This window comes from Jaculus jaculus, chromosome 2, assembly GCF_020740685.1.
Source record: "Jaculus jaculus isolate mJacJac1 chromosome 2, mJacJac1.mat.Y.cur, whole genome shotgun sequence".
In the NCBI taxonomy this organism is placed as follows: Eukaryota; Metazoa; Chordata; class Mammalia; order Rodentia; family Dipodidae; genus Jaculus; species Jaculus jaculus.
In genome coordinates, this window is record NC_059103.1 from 16,875,087 (window position 1) to 16,897,367 (window position 22,281).

Below are 22,281 nucleotides of genomic sequence, written 5' to 3' on the forward strand. Positions count from 1 at the left end.
GGTAACCCCAGCAGCTCCCGCGTCCAGGTGGCCTCACTCAAAGCCTTGGCTTCCTCCTAGACTCACCCGTCATTTGCCTCCCGTGCCCATGTGTTACCAAGTCCCCTGGGCTCACTGCGGAGCTTCTCTGCCATCTGTTCCTCCTTCCCCTGAAACAAGGCACCATGCTGGTGTAGACAGTGTCCCAGTTGCCAAACTGGGCGTCTCCCTCCCCGCTGGGCACGGTCTCTCCACCGCCTGTGCGGAACGGCCTGGAGGCGGTAGTGTTCCGATCTGCAAACTGCCCTCAGGAAGGTACTGTGCCATGGCTGCCCAAGGCCCTGTCCCGCGTCTCCTTCCTGTGGGCTTCTGTCAAGGCTGCCTATAACCATCTCCCAAGCTTTCACTCTGACAAAACACATTTTGTTAAAATCCAATAGTTACTCATGGAGTTCTCATTTATATTTTTTTAAAAAGTACAGTTGTATTTAATGTAAGTTTTTACATGGCAACAACTTTTTATGGGTGTGGTGTGTGCACACCCCACATCACAAGTGGGAAGGTCAGAAGAGGACATTGGGTGGTCTCCTCCATGACTCATCTGCCTTATTTCCCTGAGCCAGAATTGCTCACTGGCACCTGGAGTTCCACGATTTTCCATGAGACTGGCTTACCAGGAGCCCCAGTGACGCTCCTATCCCTGCCCTGCCTCAGCACCAGGGTCACAGGTTACATACCGGGGTATGCGGTCACGCCTGGCTTGTCATGTGGATGTTGGGGATTGAACTCGGGTCCTCATGCCTGAGCAGCATGTGCTCTTAACCACTAAGCCATTACTTTAGCCCCCTCGATTTTAGTGTGTGTTTATGTGGGTTTGTGTGCATGCACATAGATACACATGTGTGTACAGTGAGAAGACAACCTCAGGTGTCGTCCTTAGAAACACCATCCACCTTTTTTTTACTTTTTTGAGACAGGGTCTCTCGCTAAACCTGGAGGTCACCAATTAGGTGAGACTTACTTGCCAGGGAGCCCCAGGGATCTACCTCTATCTGCCTTCCCAGCACTGGGATCAAAAGTATGTGCCAAGTGTGTACTTGGCATTTGACATGGATACTGGGGCACTAAAGCGGATCTTTACACTTACACGGAAAGCACGTTTTCCACTGCAGCCCTCTTAATTTTAGAAGAACTTGTATTCTTTGTTTCCCTCTTTCAAACAAAGAATTCAAAGCTTTGAGTTCATTATTCTCTGGCTCTCCCAAGCCAAGCTCAACAGTTGGGATAAGCAGTTGGTTTGTTATCCTACTCCTTACCCCTTGGCATGGCATCTGCAGGCAGTGTTCCATCTCAGGTGCCCTCCTGTGTGCTGGGCTCTGTGGTCTTCAAAGGCCCACTGAGGCCGGCTCCACATGAATCAGGATCGAATGGCTCACTCCCTGGTAATTTGGGTTTTCTGTGGCCTGAAGTAAACAGGGTAGTTTTTTTTCAAGGTACGGTTTCACTCTAGCCCAGTCTAACCTGGAGTTCACCATGCTAGCCTTGAACACACAGCAATCCTCCTACCTCAGCCTCTGGAGTGCTGGGATTAAAGGCATGAGCCACCATGCCCGGCTGATTTTGTTTGATTTTCTTGAGAAAGTTCTAGCCATTCCCCAACACTGAGGGCGCAACATGTCTACTGCAGGATTGATTTTGCTCCAGAACCTTTGTAAGAATCTATAGGGTTGATTAACTCCATTGGCATCCCCTTGTCATGCAGTGAAAATGTTCCCTCCTGTGACCAAGTCCCTTGCTGCACCAACCCCAAGGTGTGAGTACAGGCATCAGGGAATTCAGCAGAACAGCTGCTTGCCACTCAAAAGCATGTCGTCTCGTTTTGTTTACTAGCAGTGGAGCTGAAGAAACTCTAACTCAGATGATAACTTCCTCCTTTTGTCCCCTGAGGGAAGTGGGGTGTCAAAAGAAAACACGGGGCTGGAAGTATGGCTCGGCGGTTAAGCTGTTTGCCTGCAGAGCCAAAAGAACCCGGTTCGATTCCCCAGGACCCATGTTAGCCAGATGCATAAGGGGCACACATGTCTGGAGTTCATTTTCAGTGGCTGGAGCCCCTGGTGTGCCCATTCTCTGCCCCCTTTCTCTGTCAAATAAATAATTTAAAAAGAAACAAGAAAGAAAATACACAAACACATACAAAGTTTCTACTTAATAAAATAAAAAAATAAAGCACACATAATAATCCTCAAGCTAACTTGTGTTCTTTTGTCTTGATTTTCAGTGTGACAGTGACAGCGACCAGGAGGAGAAGGTAAGATGCCCCTGGATGTGAGCCCACCATATAGCATGCTGGGTGGTCTCATGGCCATGTTTTCTCTTGCCTTCTGAAGGATGCGTCATTGCACACGGGGCAACATTCCCTAGAAGATGTCTCGTGAGCAATCTGTGAAGTCCCTTTAACAATCCCTTTAACGTAGCCTCTATGTGACACCAGGATCTCACTTTGTGAATGACTGGCAGACCCCACCCCCTTGACATTTTTAAAGAAGAAATTACTGTGTTTTGTCAGTCCATGGCGCCACCATTGGATCGGCTCCTAGGTATTTATGACATCATTTCCTCTCGCTGACTTACGTGGTCTACCCCGCCTTGTTTTGTGCCCGTCAGCCTTTGCAATAGAAACGCTGGTGACATCCTTTCTCGTGGGGTGTGGGGGTGGGAGAGGTCATGTGCCGGCTGCCCTCTTCACCCATGGGTGGCAGCTGGAGTGGGGGCTGTCTGCCCAGCAGCGAAACCCCTCTGCTCACACCTGAGGTCGGCTCCACGTGCATCAGGATCGGATGGATCACTTCCTGGTTATTTGGGTTTTCTGGGGCCTAAAGTAATCAGGGTTGTGTGCTGGTTTGTTCTTTCTACCCGTTTCCAATCTGCCAGCTGAATTTCTTTCCATTTTTACTGACACCTTATATGGTTAGAAACTGCCCGCCTCCACCCACCCCAAATCTCATGGTTTCTATATCGCATGGCCCTCAAGCCATGGGCTGGACCTCCATTCTGAATCTGTCCTGTGGTACCCTCCCCCCCTCCCTCATCTCTGGGAACAGCCTATGGCCCCTTTCTGGGGTAATCATTCCCTCCTCTGTGTTTAGGAGTTCTCCTCTGACTCCCACAATTTAGTTCATATTCAGTGAACTCTCCCCATGCAACCTGGGACCTCTCCCTCCCTCTGCCTCCACCACAAGCCTCCAGGAGAGATCTGAAGTCTCTTGTTAATTTGAATTCAGCATATGTAGCTGTTATAAAATGCGAGACATCATCATTTGAGCAGGTCAAGCATATTCAGATGAAGACAAATGGCACTTATTTGATTTCCTTAAAATCAGGAAATGAAAAAAGTGCTCTCTGGAGAAATCACGTTCCGCCTGACTTGGATGATAGGCCGGTGCGCGTCCCCCAGATAAGAACAGGCTCTCTCGCCTGGAGCTTTTTATCTCTGAAGGACGGCCAGGACTGTCAGCGTGCTGACATGTACATTATCCATGTCATTTTAAACAAAGTGACCTATGGAAGGGTGCACCGTGCTGTGACATGGTAATGGGCTGTTGGATGACAGCGAAAGTACACATTGAAAGGGGGGCTGGGGATTACTCTTTTGTTTAACTGATAGGTAGCAGCAGCTCCCTCCTTCTGGCCCCTGAGAGGGAATCTTAGCTCCTTGGAAGTCTGTCCTCTGGTGTCTTGTGCAGCCAAGTGCATGGGGTCCAGGACAGCAGCCGCAGCTCAGAACTTGAGCTATGGGTACTGCCCGCCCTAGTTCCTAGGTCATACAGACCTACGCTGGAACGTCCTGGCCACACCATGAGTTCTGCAGGCAGTAATTGATGTCATTTCTTCAAGAAGATGGGTTCTTTCAGGGGGCAGTGATCTTGCTTTGAAAGGTGTGGTGTTACGTACCTGGAATCCCAGTGCTTTGGAGGCTGAAGCAAGAGTGTGAGTTGCCAGCTAGACTGAGTTCCATAGGAGAGGCTGGAGAGAGAGGGGGGAAGTTGAAAGGAAAGAAAGAAGGAAGGAAGAGGGAAGGGGAGAGTTCCAGAGATATTTCCATCTTTAGCAATAGCAGAAGGTGCTAGGAGAATATACCCATTCGACGTGTCTCATGAATGTTTTGTTTGAGTGTGTATGCATGTGTACCTGTGCATGCATATTCATGTGTGTATAGGTACACATATGTGCACATGTGTGGAGGTCAGAGGAGCACCCTGTCAGGTACCATCCACCTTTTGGGAGAAGGGGTCTCTCACTGACCCGGAAGTAACCAAGCAGGCTAGACCAGTTGGTCCTCCAGCCCCAGGGGCCCTCCCATCTCCACCGTCCCAGGGCCAGAGCTACAGGTGCATACTACAGTGCCTGGCTCTTTTCTTCCATGCGAGTACTAGGGATCCAGCTCAGATCCTCACGCTGTCTTAACTGAGCCATCTCCCTAGCCTCCCCACCCCCAGCTTGTGAATGTCTTGATCAGAAATCTCGGCCTTGGACACACTCCCAAGTCCCCAGGGAGTTTCCCTAGGCCTGGGGCCCACACCAGGCTGCTTACATCAGAGTCTCTCTTAGGACGGCCACCACAGCTGGACTGAAGCTGCTTGTGGGTGTCAGAGTGACCCTTAGGAGATCAGGTCTGCCTGTGTGCAGAGAGCACCACCCATATTTTCCCGGAACACGAAGCCCAGGGTTACTCTTGCCCAGTTTCCATCTCAGAGCGGAAAAAGCAACACAGGGCCAGCAGAATGAGGAGTGGCGAGAAGTTGGCTATGCCACCTCTCAGAATCTGAGATGGGTACAGGGCAGTGATAGAGAGAATAAAGGTAATTATTGGCAAGGTCAAGGGCACAGTGATGGTGGTAGGGGAAAGGGCAATGGGGCATTCCTGCTGTGCATGGCACCCTTCCTGCCTTTGTACCCTGGCACTCCTGCAGGCCTTCAGCAGTCACCCCCCCCACACCCCCGCTCCCAGCTCTCTCCGGGGTTGTCCATACCCAGCCACATGGCATTTCCGAGCACTTAATTGCAGTGTTGCCTGTTTGGCCCTGGTGTCATTAAGACCGTGCCAGCCTTCTCTTTCCTGGCTGAGATCTGCCAGCGTTTATCACCAACCTGAACACCATCCTCCCAGCTTTGCAGGGGAGGGGAGGCTGTCAGCCTGCTGTGTGGCAGGGCCTCTCTCCCACACCCCTGCGCTCATCACGGTGCCGTGCTTCTTGGAGGATTTGCATCCAAATATGAATTGCTAATGGCAGACTAGATGCCACTCTGCCCTGGGATCCCTTCAGCAAGCCCCACCAGGGATACTGTTGGAGGCAAAAGTGAGACTTGCGGGAGGGACCCAGTGGGATTTCTCTCTGGAAGACCTGTCATTCTATTCCTCCATAGGGATCCGTAAAACCGGCGGTCTAAAATTAGGGTATGGTATTTTCATACAGCTGACTGAATTAAGATAAACTCTGCTTTCTTCTGATGCGAAGCTATAATTTATAAAATGATACCCTTACTAATTAACGTGGAAGTGACTGGGAGCCTTCCCGAAATGCAGGAAGCAGGTTTGTGCGTGGAAAGGCTTTGATGAGACCCCGCACAGAGCCATCCCCCAAACCCGCCCGCCAGCCTCACCTTAGTGTCACAGACCTCGCGGAGTCGTGTGAAGAGAAGTTGTGTGGGGGATTGGAGCTGGCAGAGAACATCACATCTCAGACGTGGGATGGGGCCTCATTGTAGTTAGAGGCAGCACTTGGCACTGTAATCACCCAAATTAAGCAATTATGCCAATCCCCCACTAGAAATGAATGGGTATCAGGAGAACAAAGAGGCAGCACGTATGCTTCTACATATCTTGCTTTATATTTCCTTTTCTTTCCTCACTTTCTCTGCTGCTGGCAGCATCCCATTCTGCTGTCACCCTCCCCCCCATACACAATTTTTAAGAATAAAGTTTCCAAAAATGTCTCTTAACAGGGTAGCTTCTCTCCTAGACTTGTAGCTGGGTTTGCAGCACTAGGAATGAATTTCTTCCTGTAGTGAGTCTCAAATCCAATCAGAGAGCATTTGGTTACCCCCGTAACAGCCATGCCATTATTGCACCAGTGCGGGCACACCTTACCTGGCTCGTCAGCTTTGCAGCTCACAGGAGTCCACTGCTCAGTAAGACTGTCGATGACTGACCTCCCTCAGGAGCCTGCATAGCACTTTGCAGCACTGTGACAGCTACTCAGTCAGTCCCTATGAGTTCATGAATGGTTGCTGTCAAGATTCAAAATCATGGTCCACAAAAACCACTTTGTTCTTATCATGTGTGTCTTGGGACAGGTGATTGGAAGGTATACTCCCCAGGAGTCAGTCCCTGGAGTCTTAGAGTCTGGCGGCCTATGTTGTGGCAGGAGGCAAGCCTCAGGGTGACATGGCTCTACCCATATTCTAATAACGATCCAATGGAGACATATTGCTTCATGCCTGGCGCCTAAGTGCTCAGTAAGCAAGAGCTCGAGTATGTTTTCCTGGGGTGAAGTAAGAGGCTCACCCGGGGACAGAGGAAGGCTACCCTTCTCTTTGGATAGGGTGTACTGCACAAGAGAGCCAGAGGCCTCTGGTGGTACCTGAAGCTCAGCCCACATCCCCAAGGCGCTTCTTCCTGGCATAGGCTGAGTGGGAGTTTATTAAAATCTGAAAGGTCTCTAAAACTATGTCTTTTAACCCCCTTTTCCAAAAGAACCCCCCATATACACATATACCTGGAATAACAAACACAGAACACAATGGTTTAAGTGCCTCAGCTTTGCCCCGTCTGCAGCCGTTCCTATATGTCAAATTCATTCAGTTAACAAAAGAAGTTTGTCATTCAGGCATATGGGATGGGGGCTGAGCATTTGTATGTTTAAAAATCCTTCCTGGGTAAGATTTTGGCATCAGATATGGAATTGTGGGTGTGGCTTAGTTGGTACCATACTTGGCTAGCATGTGCAAAAGCCTTGGCTTCTATCTCACTGCTGCATAAACCAGATGAGGCGACTCGTGTCTGTTATCCTAGCAGTAGGGAGGTAGAGGCAGGCGGGTCGGAACTTTAAGGTCATTCGTAGCTATATATAGAGAGTTTGAGGCCAGCCTGGGCTACACAAAACCCTGTGTCAATAAAAATGAATAGTAATGGTAACAATTCACTGCCCTTTATCTTGTTGTGTGTGTTCATTTGTGTGAGAAAGATGCAACATCTGAGGGCAGCAGCAAGGAAACCCAGCCTGGGCTTACTCCTAACCCAGCATCAACCGCATATGCCTGGTTTGGCTCAGGAAGGACCCCGAAACTGCTGAGATGTCAAACTGATGCAGACAGGGTGTGTGCCTTGTGCTTATAGTGGAAGAGACCCATCCTTTGATTGGCCACATGGCACACTTGGTAGAGCCTTTGCACCCTCAGCAACATTCCAGAAGTTGAGAAGGGCCTCACTGTTGCTTTGGTTTGGAAATCAGACATGTCGGGAATGGGAGACAGTTTGCAGCCAGTGAAGGAATCTTCCTTGCTCTTCCAGATCTCACAGTAGCAAAGCACAGTACCATCGGCCAGGAGAGAAGAGTAAGGACTCAGGTTCTCATCTTTATAACCCTGGCACATTGCAAGGTGCCCAGCATGGGTGAAGTGTTTTCAGTTTGCTTTAAACTTCAGTTTCCTTTCAGGGGACGTGTCTCCTGGGGGAGAGGGCACAGCTCAACCAGGTTCACAGACCTACCACTCTAACCCTAGTGTTCCTTGGCAAACCCAGTGTCTATTTTCTGGGCCCTAAGGAATGTGTGGTCTCTTTCTCAGACTTCTGTGTATCTTTTGCAGATTAATTTTCTCTTAAAAAATTTCTAAGCCATTTAAAAGTTTCCTTGCATTTGGGGCCAATTGTTATAATTCTTAGCTAGGTTTCAAGGACTTTCAATTTTGATGCCTAATTTCCAAAATGCCCATCCATTCAATCTCTCCTTACCCTCTTCAAAATCTTGTCTGGGTTAAAATGACATTTTATTGTTCCTCTAACATTATCCTGTTTCCAGTGGCTTTAATTACCACAAAATTCCTACTGATGCCATCCTTGGATTAAGTTTCCACTTCAAATCATTTTAAATCCTGAATCTTATTGAGTTTTCTTTTCCATATTATAGCATTTTGAGGCCAAAGTAGAAAAAAAATACTTCACTTATACTGAATGTCTATGTAGAATATGCCCTCAATTCCATACCATTCCATACACCTGAAAAACAGAGATCGTAATATACACATTTAATTAAATGTGGATCAACAAAATAAAAACTCAGGAATTACCAGAAACTTGTCAGACATCTCCAGCTGAACTTTTGCTTCTTGGGATGGATGGATGAGAGAGTGAAGAGTATAGAGTTCCTATAGAGGTGTTTTATTGTTCACAGTAGATGGGTTGTGGATAAACATCCCCATAATTGCCACTCATAACCAGCTGCATGTGAGGCATTGTGCAGACACCTCACGGTGCTGTACCTTGGGACTGCCACCTGCAGTGAGCCTGGATTCAGTGGTCTAGAGTGGAGAGTCCTAGTTTTCCCATTTTAGAGATCTTTACTCCAACAGCATGATGGAACCAAGGAGACAATGGGCCTATGATTCATCAGTTTTCTTGGGGAACAAGGTCTCATGTAGCCCAGCCTGACCTGGAACATGCTGTGTAGCCATGGTGACCTTGAACTTCTGATCCTTCTGTCTCTACCTCACAAGTGCTGGGATTATAGGCTTGTGCCACCATGCCCAGTTTGGAGATGGAACTAAAACTCCATGTATGCTAGGCATGCACTCTACCAACTGAGCCACATCCCTGGTCCCACAATCCTGGGATCGTGTTCTTTTCTCCAAAGTAATCAGTAACATCATGAGAACTGCCTCATTCGTTAATCTCTGAAATTCCGACAAGATAATCACCGTTGAGGACAGACCTGCATACATGTGTGTTGATTCTTTTGAGTAACTGAAGGGAACTTGGCTGGTTCGTTGCCAGTCTGCTGATTACTTTAGCTGGCATACATATCCACTCAATCGCTTTCCATTGTGAACCCTGTGGTCTCAGGATTCTCTTGGGCCTCACAGCAGAGAGAAGAGCAGTTAGTTTCTTGGTTGTTCTGAAGACTTCAGAAAGCACAGGAGCTGAGTGAAGAGCTCACTCGCACAGTGTTTCAAGAGCTCGTGTGGTTGGTAACCAGCCCTGTTTGGTCTGTGAAAGGAGTTCATCTGGAAACATCTGATGTCAAGTACATGAGTCAATGTTTTCATTCTCTTAGCAGCAGCCCTTGCGTCGGGTTGTATGGCTCACCTTAAAAGGAGGTTGCTATGCCAGAGGAGCAGTTTTCTGGAAGTAGTGGCTATTGAGTCCTGAAACATGAGCACCAGATACACCTGGATGGGTGGCGTCCTTAACGCTTCTCACAGAAGCCTGGGCCACTTGGTGGCTATCCTAACATAAGAGGAGTTCTTATTCTCTATCAGGCTTGAGCAGCACTCTGTGCTCAACAGAGATGTAAGAATGTCTTTTCATGTGTATACTTGTGAGTTCATATTGGCTGCCTTGGTTAGTTCCCCTTGGCCACTCCTGCATAGCATGACAGCTACAGATAATGGTTCCTCATAAATGCCATTGTAGTACAATAAAGATAATAAAATGTCTGTATTAGGATGTATTACTAATTAGTTCTATACTGTAAAGCGGTCCCAAAATTTAGTGGATGAACGGACTTTTTCTTCTTATGGCTGTTAACAGCTGAGAAGGTCACACCGGCCTTCTTCTATAAACCCCAGAGCTTTTCCTGATAATGTTGAGAAGTGCTAGCTATAGATCTATGTGACATTTTCCATTATTTGAAGAATAGGCAGAAAGAGATTTCTTCATTAGTGTGCCAAATATGACTTTGTCTTTTCATTTTCTTAGTTAGGGTCTCATGTTGCCCAGGCTAGCTTTGAACTCAACATGTAGCCAAGACTGACCTTGAAGCCATGATCCTCCTGCCTCTACCTCCCAAGTGCCAGGATTACAGGTATGCAACACCACACCTGGCCCAAGCATAGTTTAAGTCATAATCTCCCAAGGGTAGGCATGTTTACTGAGGCCAAGAACAGTGCATTTGAAATGGACTGGCTGGAAATCCATAGGACCAGAGAGCTGTCACGCCCTAGAGGATTAGCATGGATTTTATTTATTTCTCAGACTTTAAATGACTTTTTATCTTTCTGAGTCCTTGCTCTAAAAATGTAGATGCTGTTATGTTCCTCGGGGCAATGGCAAAATGAGTTAGGATCGAGAACAATGATTCAACAGCAACACGAGGAAACATAACCTGGGGCTGGGAAGTGGCTCCGTTGGTAAAGTCCCTGAAGCACAAGAATGAAGACCTCAGTTCGGACCCCCAGCACCCCTGTACATGCTCTGGGTGCTGCCACACAGACACTTGCCTGTAATACCACCACTGAGATAGGAGGGTCCCTGGAGCTTGCTGGCTGGCTAGCCTAGTGAAACTGGCGAGATCCGGGTTTACGTAGAGACCCCATCTGAAAGAATAAGGTAGAGGCAATTAAAGAAGACACCTAGTGTCGACCTCTGACTTCTGAGTGCTCACACACACAAATGTGCACCCATATATATACATGAACATGTATGTATACACACACACATAGCACATACACAGAAAGAAACAACTTCGTGTTGAGGAGTATGCTGTGTTACTCAAGACACACAGACATTTTATATATGGCCTGTTTCAGTAGACATCATGAGTACCCCCACATATGCAACATTGCTAGTGTGTTCAGTCTTTCTGACGACTTGATCTCCTCAAGCAGGTACCATCATCTTACCAGTTAAGAAGAGGGAATTGGGACTGGAGAGGTGCCTCAGAAGTTAAGGTGCTTGTCTGTAAAGCCTAATGATCCAGGTTTGATTCCCCAGTATCCATGTAAAGCCAGATGCACAAAGTAGCACATGTGTGTGGAGTTCATTTACAGAGACTGGAGGCTTTGGCATTCCCATTCTCTACTATCTGTCTCTCTTCTTTGTCTCTTTCTCTCAGCTTGCAAATAAATAAATAAGTAAATAATTGTTAAAAAGAATATGAAATTAAGTTACCAGTTAAGAAGTAATGGTTCTGCGATCTAAATTATGTTCTAAAAGCCCAGGGGCTGAGTCCTTTTTCCTGTATTATGTTACTTCCCAGTCCATCAGGATAAGGCAGTAGTTTAGCTTCCTGTCATTGTGACAAAATACCTGAGAGAAGTATCTTCTTTTTAAAAAAGTTCTAATTTTTTAAATTTTTATTTATTTATTTGAGGGGAGGGCAGAGGCAGATAGAGAATGGGGCATCAGGGCCTCTAGCCATTGCAAATGAATTCTAATTGCATATACTACCTTGTGCATTTGGCTTACATGGTATGGGGAATTTAAACCTGGGTCCTTAGGCTTTGCATTCAAGTCCCTTATCCAGTAAGCCATCTCGCCAGTCCAAGAAAAAAATCTTAAAGGAACAAAGGCTTAGATTGATTCCTGGTTTTCAGAGTTTTCAGTCAGTGGTCAGTTGGCTTCATAGCTGTGGCATTGTGAAGGGAGGCAGAATATCATGATGGGAGCATGTGGTGGGACAAGCTGCTAACCTCATGGTAGCCAGAAAGCAGGAGCAGAGAGGGGGCAGCATCCCACTGTACCTGTAAGGCCCACCCACCCTTGCTGACCTATTTCCTCCAATGAGACCCAATCTCCTGTTTCCAACACCTCCAGGTGGGTCACCAGCTAAACATCAAACCTCCAAAAGATCCTTGGGGGAATATTCTAGATCCAAACTGTAACTGTGGGGTTATGTCCAGAAGAGCCACTTTAGAGCCCATGCCATATTCTTTGTATCCCAAGGTCCCTGTGCTACAAGAGACTATGTCTGTCTCTTCTGGCTCACTCTTGTCTCTACTGAAATGATTCCAACCAGCTTCTAAACATCCACACAAGACATTTGGTTACCGCCAAATAAATTTAGGATGTCTGGTGCACAAATGATCACCACTCCCGCTTCTGATGTGTAATTCCTTTTTGTAACCTGGAAACAGTTATTTAAAGTGTATTAGCTATTTTCTCATTGCTATGACTAAATATCTGACAAGCAGTAGCTTATGGAAGAAAAGGTTTGTTTTGGCTCACACTTCCAGGAGATACAGTCCCTCATAGCAGGGAGACACGGCGGCAAGAGCAAGAAGCAAAGCTTGCGGCATTGTGTCTGCAATCAGGAAGCAGAGGAAAAACAGGAAGTGAGGCTAGGCTATGAGACTTCAGGGCCCGCCCCCAGCGACTCATTTCCTCCAGCAAGGCTCCACCTCCTAAAAGTTACACAGCCTTCCCAAATACTGCCACCTGCTGGGGACCAAGTGTTCAAACCAGTGGGAAACAGTTCCCTTTCAAACCACAAGGGGAGAGCCATCTACAAGGCACATGTTTTGGTTCTATGGGTGTTTAGAATGTCCTGTGAAGCCACCATGTTAGGTGCAGACTCTACCAGCCATTGGAATAAACTTCACCTGTGTTGGATCATGGTGGTCTTTCAAGTATATACATATATGTTGATAGTTTCATAGTTAGTTAAATCCTAGGCTCACAGGAAATATCCCACACGTAACATGTGCTGATAAGTAGTACGTGCCCTGCAAATATTAGTGCTATTCTTTAAAAACTGCTTCATTGATTACCCCTGTTCCCCAAAGCAAGGTGATCTTGCTGTCACACCCAGGCAGTCCAGGAAGATCTGGTCTGGAAGCAGAAGCACCCTGCAACATCTTGCCTCCAGTGGGGTCTTTCCTTAGTGGTTTTCCTCCATGACCTGCACATGACACAGAGCCATGTTCTCAGTGTGGCCCCTGACCTGTACCACCAAGGTGCTTTTTCTCTTGCTCACCCCCCCCCCCGGCCCTCCAAGAATCGTCCCATCCTGAATACAGGTCCTCACCCTGGTGGCCTCTCTCTGCATCCCTCTGAACCGCAGAGCCTCTCTGTTCTGACACCAAGTGGCGAATGGCACTTTCCTGCAGTCCACATGGACTAAATACCTAAAGCGGCCATGTCTGTGTTAGAGATTATGTATTTGCCACTAAGGGAGAATATAGTGTTTGTTGGCTGGAGTGCAGGCTGGCTGAGCTGATTACAGCGTGGAGCTCTGTCGGCCAACGATTTGTCCCTTCTCTTATCATCCCTGTCACTCAGCAGCATGCCCGCGAAGGGAGCAGATCACCCCTTCCCTTCCTTTTTTTTTTCCTTTCTTTCTTCCTTTTTTTTTTGGTACCCATTTCGTGTAGAAAATTTGTATTTACTTTGGGAGTGTAATTTGTTCCTCATGGATAATGTGACCCTGAGCGGAGCCGGATCATGGGTTAGTTGAAGTGATATTTTCCGCTAATGGTGGTCATACATCATCGCTGTCAGCTCGGGTTAGGAGGCAAGCACATTACAGCTCCATTTTACCTCTGCAGGCATCTGGGATTATTTGCCATAACCGAGTATGACATGACCGCACTACAGAGTGCATTAAAATTTTACTGGCTTCTCAGGCAAGTTCCTGGCTCCAGTGTGTGCTACAGGCGGGCGGTCTGCTGGGGAGCCCAAGGGCCCTGACTTCCTTACTCAGGGATACAGAGGGCGAGGGGGGTGGGCAACCTGAACTGAGCTCTTCTCTTGCTCTGAGAACGGAGTCAAGGAAAAAGCTCGGGGCCGGGGGCACAGATGCGCGTGTCTCTGGGCACTTCAGACTGACAGGTGACAGGCCGCCTCGTGTGCATCAGCAGGGACTGACCGCAGTGGCCATAGCAGTCTGTGGTTTCTTGTGCTTCAGCCTGCAGGGTACGTGGGGCTTTGCTCCTTCTCCAAGGAGAGCCCAGGGTGAGCAGGTCGCTGCCAAGCTGTGGGCAGACTGTGACTGGTCTTGCTTGTTAGCGGTCAAGCTAAAAGGGAGAGGTGAGCATCTTCAGTGTGGCAAGACTCACGCTGATCAGAGCTGAGCTGAGCTGAGCTGAGCCTGGTGATCTCCTGGCATCCATCCCCCAGTGCTGCATAAACCAGGCATGGCAGCCTGTCTTCCCAGTGCTTGGGAGGTAAGGCCGGAGGATCAGAAATCCAAGGTCATCCTCGGCTGTATAGTAAGTTCAAGGGCAGCTCGAGCTACATGAGATCCTGCCTGAAAAAAGGGAGGGATAAAAAAGAAATACACATTTATGGCTAAAAGGGGGCAGATAGAAAGAGAATGGGCACACCACAGCCTCTAGCCACTGTAGATAAACTCCAGACGCATGTACCATCTTGTACATCCAGTATTATATGCATAGTGAGGAATCGAACTCAGGTCCTTAGGTCTTACAGGCGAGTTTCTTAACCACTGAGCCATCTCTCCATCCCTGATTTTTTTTTTTTTTTAATTAAAGGGTAGTGGCGATGACTCTGGTTAAAAACACTTGCTTAAACCTGACGATGAGAGTTTGGATCCCCAGAACCCTTATAAAGCTGAACGTAAGCAAAGCACCTGTTTGTGATCTCAGTGAGCCTTCGGCAATGGGGGACAGTCAGGAGACTCCCGAAGCCCACGGGCCAGCTAGTGTGGTGTTCATACTGGCAAAACAACAAGGGACCCTGTTTTAAACAAGGTGGAAGTCAAGAACCAGCACCCAAAGGTTGTCCTCTGGCCTTCACACACACATATTAAAGCATGAATGCCTGATCCTTCTGCTCCCAGCTCCCAAGCACTGGGATCACATGTCTAGTGACACATGTGTAATTCTTCCATGTGGGACATGGAGACAGGAGGACTAGTAGTGCAAGGCCACTCTGGGGTACATAGCAAAATGGAAGGCCTGCCTTGGCAACAGGAGACCCTGTCAGAAAAATAAAAAAGTATACTGTCACAGTCAGGTTCGGATTGCTGGCAGAAATCACCCAACCAAGAGCACCTTGTGAGAAAAAAAAGAGGTTTATTTTGGCTTACAGGCTCAAGGGGGAAGCTCCATGATGGCAGGGGGAAATGGTGGCATGAGCAGAGAGGGTGGACATCACTCCCTGACCCACATGAGGTGGATAAAGGAACAGGAGAGTGTGCCAAACACTGACAAGGGGAAACTGGCTGTAACACATATAAGCCCACCCCCAACAATACACCACCTTCAGGAGGCTTTAATTTCCAACTGCCATCAGCTAGGGAACCTAGCATCCAGAACACCTAAGTTTATGGGGACACCTGACTCAAACCACCACATTCCACCTCTGGCCCCCATAAACTGATATCCATACATGATGTAAAATGCAATACATTCAGTCCAACTTAAAAGTCCCCATAGTTTTTATCAATTCCAATGATGTTCAAATATCCCCATAATCCAAGATCTTTTAACTGAGCCATAATACCAAAAACCCATAATGGCACAGAATAAACACACTGCAAAAGATGGCATTGGGCATAGCAAAGGAATAATCAACCAATACAAGGTTTAAATCAACCAGGGCAAACATCGAACTCTATAGTTCCAAATCCAACAGCTCAAGTCAGTGACAAATCTCCAAGTCTGATAATTCTAACCAGTAACAAGGGTCTGGAGTTCCAATTCCGCCCCTCCAGCTAGGCTACTCACAGTCCTGGGCAACTTCATCAGGGCCAGCAACTCCTTAGCAGCCATCTCATTGTCCTGGTATCTCCACTGCAATCCATGGTTCATCCTCATGGCCCCATAGGGTCTCCATGCAGGCATCCAGCAAACCTGCTTCACATTGCCCATGGCCATTTCCAAAACACAAGACCGTGTTGCAAACACAATGACCCCCTCTTTCCTGCATTCCTTACACTCCTCAATACCAGATAGCATGCCAATTTGTTAATCCAGGGAGGAATAAAGCAGACTTTGAAGAACAGGACACTTCTTGAGCACTCAGGCCCCTTCAAAAGAGTCTATATTCTTTTGTTGCCCCAGTGCAGGTCAGCTGGCCCAATCTCAAAGGTTGTAATCTCCCAATTACAGCTGAATGGGCAGCACCCAAAGATTTTTTCTTTCTGTGCCATATCCCTCTGCTCACAACAGTTCATTTCTACACAGAGCAACCCTGCACAACTTCTCAGGACACAGGCATAATAGCAAGCTTCTCACACAAACTGCTGGCCCAGTCCAAGCAAAGCTCTTTCTCACCCTCATAAGCCAAACCTCACAGTCCATAGTTCTTACTGCATTCAGGTCTTTCAACTCTGACCAGAAGAGTCCATCACGCTGTACTTACAGCACTGCAAGGCGTCTCTTAGGCCAAGATTTCAAATCCTTCCACATTCCTCTTGAAAATCAGCTCCAAAAGGCCAAAGCCACTCAGTCAGGTGTCTAGCAGCAATCCCACTCCTTGGTACCACTTACTATTGCAGTCAGGTTCATATTGCTGGTAGAAATCAGCCAACCAAGAGCAGCTTGTGTGGAAAAGAGGTTTATTTTGACTTATAGGCTCAAGGGGAAACTCCACCATGGCAGGGGAAAATGATGGCACAAGCAGAGGGTGGACATAACTTCCTGGCCCACATAAGGTGGACAACAGGAACAGGAGAGTGTGCCAAACACTGGCATGAGGGAACTGGCTATAACACCCATAAGCCTGCCCCCAACAATATACCACCTTCAGGAGGCTTTAATTTCCAATTGCCACCAGCTGGGGAACCTAACATCCAAAGCACCTAAGTTTATGGGGGACACCTGAATCAAACCACCACATGTACCAAGACAGTTTATACATTGTAGCATATACTGACCAAGAAAGTATAGGTTATGACTGCCTCTATTTTGCTTGTAAGCAAACTGAGGTCCAAAGAGGCTTTGTAACTAACCTTAGTTATATGGGAGTAAAGGTGGGCTTCTGATTTCAATACCTGTAAGGTTTCTTCTGCTCCCTGATACTTACAATGTGCTTACATGTGCTTTACAGTACTGAGACATCTAATGCACACCTCAGCTTTCTGAGGAAAGTGCCCATAGTATCCCTGGTTTGCAAAAGAAAATAAGCTACAGAGATATTAGTGGCAGTTTGAGTTCATCTTTGGGGTTATTACCTGAGGTTTAGTTTTTTTTTTAATATTTTATTATTTATTTATTTGAGAGAGAAAGAGAGAGAATGGGCACACCAGGGCCACTGCAAACGAACTCCAGATGTGTGCACCCCCTTGTGCATCTGGCTAACGTGGGTCCTGGGGAATCGAACCTGGTTCCTTTGGCTTTGCAGGCAAATGCCTTAACTGCTAAGCTGTCCCTCCAGCCCCCGAGGTTTAGTTTTGAATAGAAAGCAAGAAATTTTCAGAAGAAGGGGCAGAAAGAATATAAGAGCCACAGGGTAGGAAGGAATATCCAGCAACATAACCCTCCCCATAATGACTGACTGCTTCTCTCACAACTCATTACCCGCAACTGCATGGTGAACACACCAGCAATGCTGCTAAGGACGGGCCTCAGTGGAGTGGGGTCAGGGAAGTGGGAAATGATGGTACCAACATATGAGGTGTGCATACAAAATTTCCACTTAATAAAAAAAATGGATTTCTGACCAAAAAAAAAAAAATGTTTAAGTATGGATAGCTAAGCAGTCCTGGTTAAGATGTGATCTCATGCATCATTGTCTTGATCCCAGCGTCCTGCAAGGTTACCTGACAGGTTGTCAGCACTGGGTGAAATGTCTTTCTGTGAGAAGTTTCCCTTCTTGCTGGCATCAGGCTTCAGTCTTTTGCTTCTCTGAGAATGAAGTTCCTGGGGAAATTCAAGTTCCTTGGGGAATCCTTGTTTCAAAAGTCTCAATAGAATAGCTTCATTCCTGCCAGGATAGCTACAGAGGCTCAGCCCTCATAGGCTGGCTTTGGGGAACAATACTGCCAGTCACCAATCAGAGCTCCCTCCCATTCCATATTCTAACATGTCTCAGATCTGACGGGCAAAGACCAGGGAGAATTGTAACTTGTTAGAATAAAAGGGAATGTTCAAAGAGCATTTTGTCACTCTCAATTGTAACTCAAGTAGCATCCAACAAAATATTGCTTAGCAAAGATGTTCTGTGATGAGCTTTAATTAAGCCACAAGTCCCATTTGCAGTGAGCCCATAGCTTGCATGCAAATGGCGCTCCTGAGGTGCCGGACAAGCATCCAGTCTGATAGGTTAAGACTAAGCAGACATTCTGGAAAAGCACTTTGTTTTTTTTCATACTGCTGAGCATCTTTTGTTAGTCTTACTAAAAATAATGCAACCTTATGTGGATTATTTTTATTTCTTTGTTTTCCTTTGTGTTTGTATGTAGTATGCATGTGTGTTTGCACATGTGTGCAGTCACACGCTCATGTGTGTGTGCCTACAGAGACTAGAGATGGACATCAGACATCTCCCCCAATTGCCCACTCTCCACCTTATTTACTGCATGGCATCTCACAGTTGAATCCCGGACTCACTGGTTTAGCTGGTCCAGTTAGTAAACTTGTCCCAGGGAATCCTCTGTCTGTGCCTCCCAAGTACTGGGATCACAGGTGGATGCCACACCCCCCTGACATTTACATGGATGCTGGGGGGTCCAAACTCATGGTGCTCACCCTTATGTAATGTACTAGTTAGTTTGTAACTTGCTGTAACCAGATGCCTGACATGAATCCACTTAAAGAAGCAAAGGATTTATTATGGCTTCCAGTTTTGAGGAGATACATTCCATCATGGCGGGTGAGGCATGGTGGTGGCAGGAGCAGAAGATAGCTTAATCACATGGCAGCCATAGTCAGGAAGCAGAGGGTGAACAGAAAGTGGGCCCAGTCTATAAAACCTCAAAACCCAGCCCTCGTGACCCATCGCCTCCAGCAAAGCTCCGCCTCCCACAGGTCTCTCATCCTCCCCAAAGAGCACCACCAGCTGGGGAGTCAGGTGGCAAACATAGGAGCATGTGGGGGACATTTCACATTCAACCCACAGCAAGTAGCAAGCACTGTACCCACCGAGCTATCTCCCCAGTCTGTCTTCTTCCTTGGAAAAGACAGCTTAAGGTTTTCTCCTAGCGATGAATGGGATACAGATCCAAGCCCACACAGGCTTCCAGATAGGACAAAAGCACCTCAAGTTCACAGTGGCTAACACTGGACACTGGACCATGCACTGTGCCCACAATATGGATGTTACCACTTGCTCTGGCCAGGCAGACCTTCCTTTGCCTCCTCTCCATCATCTTTGTCTCCCTCCATCCCTAGCTTCAGATGTTGACCTCTCCTTGACAGAAAGGGGCAAACCACTCATAATTCATGAACTTATTCAATAAACCATACATAAAATGAGTTAATACTCTATACCCGCAGGGCAACTTTGAATTTGCAGCACATCAGAAGAGCCATGGACAAGCGTGGCTTTCATCATTAAGAAGTTTGAAATCGAGTGAGCACACCAAAATGTGTGCTTCCTGCTCCACCCCCACCCTGCCCTCCATGGGCTCACTACATGCACATAGATCTTCCCTTCCACATTACACTAGGTCGGAGGCCCTGACCTGAGTTTCTCCTCTGGCCTAAGAACTCAAGTAGTAAAGGATTAGAGCAGAAGTATTGATCCAGCCATAGAAAAGTAATTATCCCTCTCAGATGGTCTGTTTGGAATGCACCAGTGATTTAAAATAATGTATTCCCCAGAGACGGCATGGCAGTCCCTGGGTATGAATGTCTGTGTTAAAGTGGGGTCACAGAGGTACTGTCACCCTCATCCAGACTCAGATAAGGTTCAGATAGGCTCACTTTAAGATGAGTACCCATTGGAAAACTCAATTCACCCAACAAACCATATACCAATCAATTATGTTTTATGAAGAGTCTTACCAATGCTCTCTCTAGGTAGATGAAATGTTTGGTGACCTCCTACAGTGAAACTCCTGGAAGAACCTCCATGAACCATTAGGCCAATTTAGAACTCTTCAGTTTTTGGCATAGTGAGTAAAGTGCACATCTCCCAAGCATAAGAAATCCCCAGAACCCACAAGAAAAAGCCAGGCATGCACCTATAATCTCAGCATTGGGGGATGAAGACAGGTGGATCCTTAGGTCTCACTGGGCAGCCAGTCTAGCCTAACTATCGAGTTTTCGGGCAGTGAGAGACCCCATTACAAATAAAGACCCAATGCCCTCTGACCTCTATGCAAATGCACACATGTGCCCATGTACCCACAGACATCTGTACCTCCAACACACACACAAAATTATTTCAATTGAGCTCTTCAGTTTTGATACCTTTGGCTGTGTTTATGTTAGCAGGGTTTTGTTTTGGCCTGATTTGGTTTGGTTTAGTTTGGTTTGGGACAGGATCTCACTGTATTGCCCAAACTTCACCGTGAACTTTTTTGTCCTCCTGCCTCAGACTCCTAAGTGCTAGGATTACAGGTGTGCACTAACAATGCCCAGCTCACCAAGGTTGCTTTTTTAAAAAAGAATTCTGTATTGCAAAGGACATAAGATCGACCAGTGAACTAAGAAATATTTGGGCTTTTATCATTCAAGTAAGGGTTAAAGTAACTAAGCCTTCAGTAAGGCAGAGAGATATGCAACTAGACTTCAGGAACTCTAAAACAATCTTATCTCCACTTCTTGTTGCCAGTCCACCTTCAACATGATTGTTCCTGAGACTCAGTTTCTCAGTTGGTAGAAATAATAACCCATCCAAGTTTGAGCTTTACCCAGTTGAAGAGGAGTTTCATGTCTTTTTAAAATATTGTTTATTTATTTATTTGATATAGAGAAAGAGACAGAGAGAGAGAGAGAGAGAGGGAGGGAGGGAGAGAATGGGCACACCAGGGCTTTCAGCCACTGTAAATGAACTCCAGATGCATGCGCCTTCTTGTGCATCTGGCTTACATGGGTCCTGGAAAATCAAACCTGAGTCCTTTGGTTTTGCAGGCAAATGCCTTAATCTCTAAGCCATGTCTCCAGCCAGAATTTTATATCTTTTAATACCACTGTTACCAAGACCAAAGGAAAAGATTCTCATTGGCTAAGCTTAAGTTAGCTGCCTAAGGTAGGTGGATCAGGTGTTCATTGCTAGGTCTGTCATCTGTGAATAGAAGGACCCGGCCATGTATTCCAGAAGTTCCTTTCTGGATATAGCTGTATATTTGATGGTAGGGTACTCAGAAATATGGGAGTTACCATCAGCAATACGTTCTGTGAACCCCAGCTTAACCCTCCTGCTGCTTGGATGAACAACTGTTTCTTGCCAGCCTCAAAATATGTTGCTCATCCAAAATTAACCCTTTGAAAGTGATCACAGGGCTGGAGATAGAGCTGAGTTGACAGAATACTTGCTGAGCATGCCTAAAGCCCTGGGTTCCATCCCCAGCGCCACATAAACCAAGCATGGTAGTGCACACCTATCGTCTAAGCACTCAGGTGGGAGAGGATGGAGGATCAGGAGTTTAAGGTCATCCTCATCTACACAGCAAATTGAAGACTGACCTGGGCTACATGAGACCCTGCCCAATAAATAAATAAATGTGATCCCATACTCTGAAATGTGGGTGCATGTTTACAGTTATAGTTAATAGTTGCCTAAATACTCATAGAACTTTCTAACACCCATGCACAGATTAATTTTATCTTCCTTAAACTATTAAAGCTGCAGAAGGGCAGAGGCTATTATAGAACAAGAGCTTATATGTACATGTATTTGGAATAGACCAGAATTCATTAATATTTCAAATATAGTACTTGATGAGTTGCTTCCCAATTATAAGGCAGCAACCTTGAGAGACACAAAGGTCTTTGAAGTCACAGGGATGACAATTAGTGAATTACTTATCTAGGGTACAAAATGAAGCCTTCTGTTCCAAAGGGATTATAGGCACCCCAAAGTGCCTAATTGGTGTCTGACCCGGTCCTTCACTGACAGCAAGACAGCCTTGCCGAAATGAATATCACAAGCCTGGAAAGGAGGAAGCTCAACCTTGGCTTCTTTCACGGAAGGCTCAGCCCCTGCTGTGTCCTGAGCTAAGCACTGTCCTGGGAGCTAGGGATGGAAATGTGGCAAAGACCTAACAACCCTTCAGAGAGATGTGGCCTGATTGAAGAGAAGGCCAAGGCACCTTGATATGTTCCAAGACCCCTGCAGCATCTGCTAGCTGTGTGAGGTGGCGTCACTTCTGAATACAGAGAATAAAAACAACCTTATTGAGGGAAGGGAGTATTTAAGGTAACTCTCACTGAAGTCATGGAGTCACTGGTGACTGTGTA

General features: G+C 46.7%; 1 protein-coding gene across 6 annotated transcripts in view; it reads left to right on the plus strand.

Moving 5' to 3' along the window:
- Positions 1-22,281, plus strand: part of Auts2 (activator of transcription and developmental regulator AUTS2) — a 1,279,269-nt gene that overhangs the window by 892,845 nt on the left and 364,143 nt on the right. For all 6 annotated transcript variants that reach the window (XM_045144589.1, XM_045144590.1, XM_045144585.1 and 3 more), the window contains exon 5: positions 2,258-2,287. In XM_045144589.1, coding sequence (XP_045000524.1) covers positions 2,258-2,287 — 30 coding nt within the window. The remainder of the gene's footprint in view (positions 1-2,257; positions 2,288-22,281) is intronic.